General features: G+C 38.5%; 1 protein-coding gene across 1 annotated transcript; it reads left to right on the top strand.

The window, feature by feature from the left end:
• The first annotated feature begins 6845 nt into the window (after window positions 1-6845).
• LOC141836030 (uncharacterized) lies at window positions 6846-8357 on the top strand. Its single transcript, XM_074723438.1, has one exon. It carries the CDS (start codon window positions 6846-6848, stop codon window positions 8355-8357), a length of 1512 nt encoding a protein of 503 aa, XP_074579539.1.
• Window positions 8358-9303: the final 946 nt, after the last annotated feature.

The raw sequence follows: 9303 nt of genomic DNA, 5'->3' as shown, positions 1-9303 counted from the left end.
AATTCATTTGAAGAAGTAGGATTGAAGTGGAGAGAAACTATGGATATACTTCAGATTTAAATGCATCAGATTAGATTATGGAAAGAAAACAGAATGGAAAATAGAAAAAATCAGAAAACAGCATTTTTCAAGAAGGGTAAGGAGTGTATCAAAAGTTTGGATAAGCTGGTTAATTTTGGTGAAATTTGATTCAATTCAAGCACTTATTGGACAACAAGTTGGGAATATAATCAGATTTGTTGATGGTAGCAAGAAAAAGAAAGAAACAGAAAAGGAAGAAAAATTCCAGAAAAACAGAATTCTGTTTTGATTTTTCTCAGCTGAGTTTGTATTTTTCCAGCTGCTGATTTCTGGATACCTAAATCTGAGAGTGATCAAGGTTCATCAAAGTTGATGTGTTTCCAGAAATGGTTGAGGAAAAGAAACAGAGAACAAAAATCTGTTACTGAAAAAAAAAAATTGTTCAGTGCCAAAATTTGGTTCAGCCCAACCTGAAATTTTGAAGCCTGGTGGATCTGTTCTGAAGAAAACTTACAAAAGTGACCTTGCTATGAATCTGTTAAGTGTTGCAAGAAATGTCAATTGGGTACAAATGAGGAGGAATAAAAGCTGAAAACTAATGCTGAAATAGTGAAATGCAGATTTGATGTATTAAGTAGAGCTTTGAATTTTTAGAGTTTTCGGGTCAGTTTCAGCAGAGTCTGAATTTCTGAAGGAGTGAGCTAAACTCAAATGGAAAAGGAATAATTGCAGATTTGAAATGAATCAAATCAGAAAAAAAGGAGAGAAAACAGTTTGTAAAGAAAAAAATGATGAGGAGCTTTAAAGTTGTGAATTGTTTTGCTTGGATTTCCTTCAACAAACCAATTGCAAAGAAATTTAAGAAGTAGGATTGGAATGGATACAATTCAGATGGCATCAATTCAGATCAGGAAGAAAACAGAAAAAATGATGAAGAAAACAGAAAAAAAGGAAGAAATAAGAAAATGTGGAAGGTATCAAAGGAGGTATCAAAAATCTAATTGGCTGAAGAACCATAGTAAAACCTACTCCACTTCAGTTGCTTTCTAAACAACAAATTCAGATATCAAGATGTCCAAAGTGCAGCTGCAACATAAAAGAAAAATCAGAAGAAAAACAGCATGAGAAAAACAGGAAAAAACAGTTTTTGCAGTTTGTTTTTCAGCCTGTGTTCTACAATTTTTTGAGGGACTGATATGAAATGGAATTTCACAGAAATTTGCATGGATAATAGCATTATCAATCAAGCTTTATGATGGAAAAAGAATGGAGGAAAAACAGCAAGAAACAAGAGAGAACAAGCCAATTTTCAGATTCAATTTCAGTAATTTTCAGAATTAAACGTGCCAATGATACATTGAAATTGCGGATTCGTGTGAAGAGAATTTTGGTTTCGGATGATTGGATGCCATTTGTTAGCTCTTGTAAAACCTAAATGTGAAAGAATTGGGCTTGATTCAAAGAGGAAATGTAAAATGGCACATTGGTGGTGATAAAGAGAAGAAAAGCAAAAGGAAGAAAACTTTGTATCAAGAAGGAGAATTTTAGAGATTTAGTTCAGAATTGCTTCATGGATTCGAAGAACACACTTAAACAAATGGAATACAAGAGAAAGAAATCAGAAAAAGGGCAAGGTTCATTGATTAGCATTTAACTATACCCATGTCTACCACTTTCTTTAGTTTATCCTTGAAAATCCTTTTCTCTTGAATTTGTCTTTCTACATTTCCTAATTCCTTTGTTTCAATTATTGTTTCCTTACATTTTCAGTAAGCCTAGTATATGTGGATTCCAAATCAAGAGTGGTAGTGGAGAGTAGAAAGCAAGCAAGCATATGGAAAAACATGAAACTTAAGTTGCTTGAGTGAGCTCCATTTTCTTTTGATCATGAATTAAAATGTAGGATGAGAGCCACTGATATTATTTGGTGAAAATAACCTAGTGAGATTTAGTGTGATACATTTATCTCAATTAATCATGAAGGGTAAAACTTACTATGCGGTTAACCTACAAGGGTCTAATCCATGGGTTTAAGCTTTTGAGACTTTACAACTTAGATAATTCCCTTTTAATTGTTTCTAATCATGATTGAGAATGATCTAGGGGGTACGATCTTAGTTTATTTTGTTGGCTTGAGCGAGACACTCAAGGGTAAGTGTGGGGGAATTTGATGAGTTAGGATTTTTATGCACTTTATCGATTCAATTTTGGGTTCTTTCATGAAAATAAATTGCTTAATGATTTAATTTGATTATATTTGTGATATATTGCATAATTTGAGGCTTGATTATAATTTTTATGATTTAATGATGAATTTTGCATTAATTGAATTTAATTGATTGTAGGGCTCAAATTGAACCAAGATCGAGCTCAACCATGATCGAATCGAGCCAAGATTGACCCAATTGATCGGTCCAACTTCATGAATCAAGACTCAAGTGTGATTATGATGAAACCCATGCAGATTGAAGCCAATTTGGAGCTAAATTGAGTGAATTTGATCAAAACAGGCTAACCCGGGTCAAACTCAAGTCAACCAAACCATTTGCTACAGTAACATAGCTTTAAAGAGAAAGCTACAGTGCTGAAAATCGTGGTTACTGTAGCACGGGTACTGTAGTAGCACCGTCTTCGCTGATTTTTCTTCCTTTTTCTCAGTTTTTTTCATGGGGAGCTCAGATTTCTTCATCCCACATTGATTCTCGAATTCCGGAGAGCAACCACGACACTAGTTTGGCAGCAATTGATGGAAGTTTCGTCCGGTTGAGGGTTTCCCCGGAGGAGTCTGATCCGCCACAAATTCCAGCTGGTTTCTTGGATTTAATCCACCGGAGCATTCAAGAACATTAGGAGGGGTTCTCCGAAGGTTTTTGATGGTTCCTAAACTTCAATGTACTAGCGATTCAAGGGATTTTCAGCTGGAACCTTAAATCTCCGATTCGGCTATGTTCGATGTGTTTCTGAGGGTTTCAAAGCTGCATCAATCAGGAGTTGAATCAGATCAGTTCGAGCTTGGTTCGTGAGAGGCTAATCTGGGATTTCTGATCTCTTGGTCGGTTCTTGTGTGACGGCAAGAAGAAATCGGTTGAGGGAAGAATCCGAGCTACCATATTTTAGCTTAGTTCCTGTAGTTTCTGTAATTTCTGCAATTTGTTTCTGAATCTGATAAACGATGTTGTCTTTCAATATAATTAGCTAGAAACATGAGTTGTTTTCTTTGATAGGTTTTGTTGATTCATTAGTTGAGTTATCAAATCCAATTAGAGCATAGCTATTTGAATTCCATGTTACTGTTCAGTATCAATTTCACTGTGCCGTGCCATTAAGCTGTGGACTTTTAGCTTAAATTAAGTTTTAGCTTGCCTTAGCGTTTATAAATTGCATTTTTTTCATTTATTTGCTAATTTTAATTTACATTTCGTTCCAAAACCCCAAAACCCCATTTATATTCGAAAAACCCAAAAAGAACGACATCGAAAGCTCAATTCACGCAATTGTCTACTAGTCCTTGGAAAAATACGACTCGAGGCCCCTATACTTCATTTATTTGAATTTATTATGGGTTTTCTATAAATTTATAAAATCAATTTGCAACCCTACTCGTGACACATTGCAAATCTAGGGTTGTCAATGCTGTCGAAATTTTTGGACGGCCTCCTAGGACGTGACAATTTAATGGTATCAGAGCAAGTTCGGTTCTTCGGGAGTTGTCATTGGATTTTCGTTGCATTTGTAGCCTATCTGATACCAAATTAGTGGTATCAGAGTGGCGCAGTCGAAGCGTGGTGGACCCATAACCCACGGTTCCGAACCTAGGTTCAATTCTTGTGGCTTTTCGTGGCATACGTGATGTTAGGTTGGATTATCGTTGCATTTGTGTCAATTTTTCCGGTGTCTTTTGGGTTTACCGTTGGAATTATTGCGTATTTGTAGTATTCAGAAGGTAGCATTTCATTGTAGGTTTATTAGGTTAAGTGCTTAGGTTTAGAATTTTTCATCGTATTAGTTTAGGGTTTAGGTTTAGTGTATTTTTGAATTTGTCGTTGTTTGGTTCACCTGTGTTTTGTATTCCATGGTTTAGGAGTCTATTTTTCTTTCGGATTTGTTATTGAATCTGTCGTTGTTTCTTAGGAATTAGTAATCATATTTAGTTATCGGATTTCGTGTTATTCGATTCAAGTTGTGAGATGAGACAGACAGCGGCACGATCTCTCCAAGCACTGTACGTAAAACTAACTAGTCTTATTGGTTTTAGAAGTTTATAGTAGTATTGTTTAATAATACTGTCAGCATAAGATGTTTGATTTCATTATGATCTCAATACATCAATCGGTTCATCCGTTGTTGTCAGTGCTTCAGCTTCAGAGTCAACTTCAGCTAGAGTGGGCGCAGATCGTATTCCTTCAGCTAACCAACCGGTTCAGCGCAGAATTGGACACATGAAGATACGACCAGAGCTGAGACACAACAGAACAAGAGATCGATCGTTGGAAACTTCCAACATAGAAGCTTCATAATTAACAGCAGCAGGTATAACAAAGGTTTCAACGGCCTTTACATACGTTAATAAAATATGATATATTAGTGTTTTAACATGTGGAAATGCCTAATCAAATTACCCAGTTTGACCTCACATTTCCACAATATATTTCCAATCTTCATAGCGCATTCGATGATTTAGAGAATCCAGCAGAAATTTCCAATGACAACTGACAAACAAATAATTAGGTTATCAACAGGAAGAAATTGCAAGTGATGTATTATTTACCTGACCCGACATTAGCATTTTTTCCTTTGAATGTTAGGTATTATATACAATTAACATCGGAAGTTGCTGATATAAAATCACTTACCATATGTAGGCAATTACACAATTGGCTGAAAGTTCCTCTAACTGATACATGGGAACAATGTCCTCAAGGTGCAAAATAAGTTCATAATCATCATCAAACACATCATGTTCTAATTACCTGCAAGCTCCACCACAATTACCTGCTTCTTTGGTCTAATCCAGTTCCTCATTATAGCAGCCTTTGCAGAGAAGGACATAGAAAGGTGGAAAGTCCACTCAGGAGGGGAGCTTTTCATCCTCTAAAATTTACCATTCATCCATTTCATGATCACTTGTATGGCTTCAAGACCCCAATTGACAAGGGTTCGTCGCAGATTCACTTGTTGTAAAAATCATCACAAAGGACCATTGCCATGTTTCAAAAAGTTGTCCTTTCGTTATAATTGTTATTATTTTTACAGGGTCTTGTATCATCAGGGATCACGCGCCCATTATTATGGAATACTTGGTGATGAGTTGTACTCAGGAGGGTGGACACCGCGCGATTTTTCCTCGCGCGCATGCTAACCCCGTCAACCGCCGACCCTTTCACCGATTTTCTCGCGCTGGCGAGGGCTATAAGAGAAGGGCGGCCGAAGCCCAAACCCTCGCTCCTCTTCTCCCTTTTCCCCCTCTCCGCGCCGCTGCTCCTCTTCTTCCTCACCAGCTGAAGCCGCCACTGCCTGTAGAGATGTCGATGCCTCCGCCGCCACGTGGAGGCAGTCCTTGCAACCGCCCTTCTGCCACAAGTCCTCGACGTCGCCCGATCCTGATCGGCCTCTGCTGCTGCCCTGCCGCCGCCTCCCTCGCCCAACTGCACAGCCCGAGCACCGCCACCCGCCGCGTGGAGAAGACCAGCAGCGATGCCGACGCCTTGCCGCCGCGCCTCTACCACTGGCCGTCATAAGGAGCCAACGTCGAACCCTACCGCTGGCTACAGTAAAGTAAATAATAAGGGTTCGTGATTAGTTAATTAAGATTAAGGCTTAATTGATTAAGTCACTACTAGAAAAATGTTAATAGACAACGCCCCAAAGACAACGTTTTTTAGCAAAAGCGTTGTGGTATTTCAATTTACAACGTTTTTAGTCAAAAGCGTTGTCTTTTGAAATCAAAAGACAACGTTTGTTGAGAAAGCGTTGTCTATTAGCGTTGTGTTTTGGGTCAACCACAACACTTTACAAAAGCGTTGTCGAAAACGTTGTCTTTTAGCGGGTTTTTTGCCAAAGACAACGCTTTTAAAAGTATTGTCGTTTAGTGTTGTCGTTGATGGTTTATATCCAGGGTTTTTTATCGGGCGAGTCCGCGATTTCCTTCGTACGCCTCCCTCTTCTCTCCCGCACCATTTTCGTCCCTCTCCCGCTCTCGCACCTCTAGCTCGTCTTCTCCCCCGCGCCGCATTTTCGTGCCTCTCCCGCCCCCTCTCGCACCTCTAGCTAGTAGCTACTCTTCTCCCGCCCCCCCCCCCCCTTTCGTGCCTCTCCGCTTCTCCCGCCCCTTTCGCACCTCTAGCTCCTCTTCGCGCCGCTGTGAAGAGGCGAAGACGAAGATAGAACGGAAGCCGCATCCGGTGCTCCTCCAGGCCCGTGCTCCCCTCTAGGGCGGTGCTCCTCCAGGCCCGTGCTCCTCCAGTGCGTGCGTACGGTGACCTCCTCGTGCTCCTCCCGTGCTCCTCCAGGCCCGTGCTCCTCCAGTTCTCCAAGTTCCAAGTACGGCTTCAATCTGTTTTCTTCGATTAGGGTTAGAATAAGCATTTTAAATTTCTTGTCAGGTTACACCATTACATATTTTTTCTTCGATTAGGGTTAGAATAAGCATTGATTCCTTAAGTTTTATCTACCACCTAAATGATTAGGGTTACACCATTACATATTTTTACACCATTACAGTATGATTTCAAATATTTTGCAGAAAAATCAATATCAATTATATTATATCATTTTTTTTATTTTGAAGGTGTTTGGTCAGTGTCAGTTGATTAGTGGTAAAAAGAATGGACAAAGAATGGATGTCAAAGGATAGGCTATCACATGAATATGAGTTAGGAGTTGAATCTTTCTTGCAATTTGCAATGGAAAATGCAAATGATCTGGACGCAATACCCTGTCCATGTGCAAAATGTGGTAATCTAAAGAAGAAAAATGTAGACACTATCAGGGCACATATGTTTTGTAATGGTATAGATCTGACATACCATACTTGGATCTGGCATGGAGAAAGATCTACGACACAGAAGTCAAATAATGATAGTGATCAAGTAGGGCTAGATGAACAAAAATATGTTGGTGAGGAGCCGATAGATATGGTACATGCTGCATATGATGGTTATTCTGAGGATTCAACGCAATTCACTAAACTACTTGAAGCTGCCGAGAAACCGTTATATCATGGCTGCACTAAATTTACAATGTTATCCGCAGTTGTGAAATTATTCAACTTGAAGGCCAAATATAGTTGGAGTGGTACAAGTTTCACAGACCTTCTAAGTTTGTTAGGAGAAATGCTTCCAGATGATAATGAATTGCCTTTATCTTTTTATGATGCAAAGAAAAGCTTACGTGCATTAGGGATGGATTATGTGAAAATTCATGCTTGCCCTAATGATTGTATCTTATACCGGAAAGAGTATGAGGATTTTACCAATTGCCCTACGTGTGGGATGTCTAGGTGGAAGTTGGGCCAAAAAAATACAATAAAGGAAGGAGTTCCAGCAAAGGTTTTGTGGTACTTCCCTCCTATTCCAAGATTTAAAAGAATGTTTCGGAATAAGGAGCTATCCAAGGAGTTGACGTGGCATGCTGATAAAAGAGTTTGTGATGGACACTTACGTCATCCAGCTGATACACCATCTTGGAAAGTAGTTGATCATAAGTGGCCAGATTTTGCAACTGAGAAAAGAAATCTGAGATTGGCCATATCAGCTGATGGGATCAATCCACATGGTTTGATGAGTTCTGCATATAGTTGTTGGCCAGTTCTAATGATCACTTACAATCTTCCTCCATGGTTGTGTATGAAGAGAAAATTTATGATGCTCACATTGTTGATTTCTGGTCCTAAACAACCAGGAAATGATATTGATGTTTACTTAGCACCTCTGATTGATGACTTAAAATGCTTGTGGGATATAGGTGTTGAAGCATATGATGCATATCGGAAAGAAACTTTCTCGCTTAGAGCTGTCTTACTATGGACGATCAATGATTTTCCTTATGGGAACCTGTCAGGATGTATTGTTAAAGGATATCATGCATGTCCTATTTGTGGTGATGAAACCTATTCAACAAGGTTGAAGCATAGTAGAAAAATGTCTTATACAGGCCATAGAAGGTTTCTGCCAGCAACTCATCCTTATCGAAAGCAAAGGAAGGCATTTAATGGGAGCCAAGAGTTTAACACTGCACCAAAACCATTGCTTGGCAATGAAGTATTTGAAAGAGTGAAAAGAATTAATTGTCAATGGGGGAAAACAGTGGGAAGATTCAGTCAACTAAGGATGATGTAAAATCATGTTGGAAAAAAAAATCAATATTCTTTGAACTCGAGTATTGGAAACATCTACATGTTCGACATGTTCTTGATGTGATGCACATTGAAAAGAATGTATGTGAAAGTCTTATCGGCACGTTACTTGCCATTCCAGGAAAAACAAAAGATGGAATGTAGCTGCGAGATTAGATTTTTGGAAATGTCCCTAGATCATTACGTATGTTGTATTGTTATAGTATTTGCCTTAAGAATATTAGTAGTTTTAGAACATGATGTGTTTGGTCATGATTTTGAACTTATTTTGCACCTTGAGGACATTGTTCATGTATCAGTTAGATGAAATTTCAGCTTGTTATTGCCTACACTTAGCAATGTTAATTGTATTATATTTGTCATGGTAGGCATCTTTAAGATGAAAATTTTGAATCCACACAGTCTTTATAATGACAACTCCACGTGACAACAAAGGAAAACTTGAACAATTAAACCAAAGGGCTATGTAGATCAACTAGAAATGTCGGGTGAGTTGCTAACTTATTTATCCCTGTTGATAACTTATTTAAATGATGAGCTAATTATTTGTTTATGTGCAGTCATTGGATGTTAAAAACCTTGTGTCCATGAAGGACTTGAACTTGGTGGCCTTACACGGAGCTTGTTTATGTGGTGTCTTGCCCAAACATGTCATATCACTCGCTTGAAATTGGAAATATATAGTGGAAATGTGAGGACAAACTGGGTAATTTGATTGGGCATTTCATTCACATGTTAAAACACTAATATATCATATTTTATTAACATGTAGGGCCTTGAGACTGTTTAATTCAAACAAGGGAAGAAAAGGTCGGAAAAAACCAGTGTGGGAACTACTACAGGTATGTGTAATTATGTTTGATATGGTCTTGATGTGTGTATTTGTCTTTTACCTGATATTGGAGTCCAATTACCACAGGCTCCACGGC

Source organism: Curcuma longa, chromosome 10 (assembly GCF_044706935.1).
Source record: "Curcuma longa cultivar G26 ecotype Majalengka, Jawa Barat chromosome 10, ITB_CL_G26_1.1, whole genome shotgun sequence".
Lineage (NCBI taxonomy): Eukaryota > Viridiplantae > Streptophyta > Magnoliopsida > Zingiberales > Zingiberaceae > Curcuma > Curcuma longa.
This window is presented reverse-complemented; position numbering and strand designations above follow the sequence as displayed.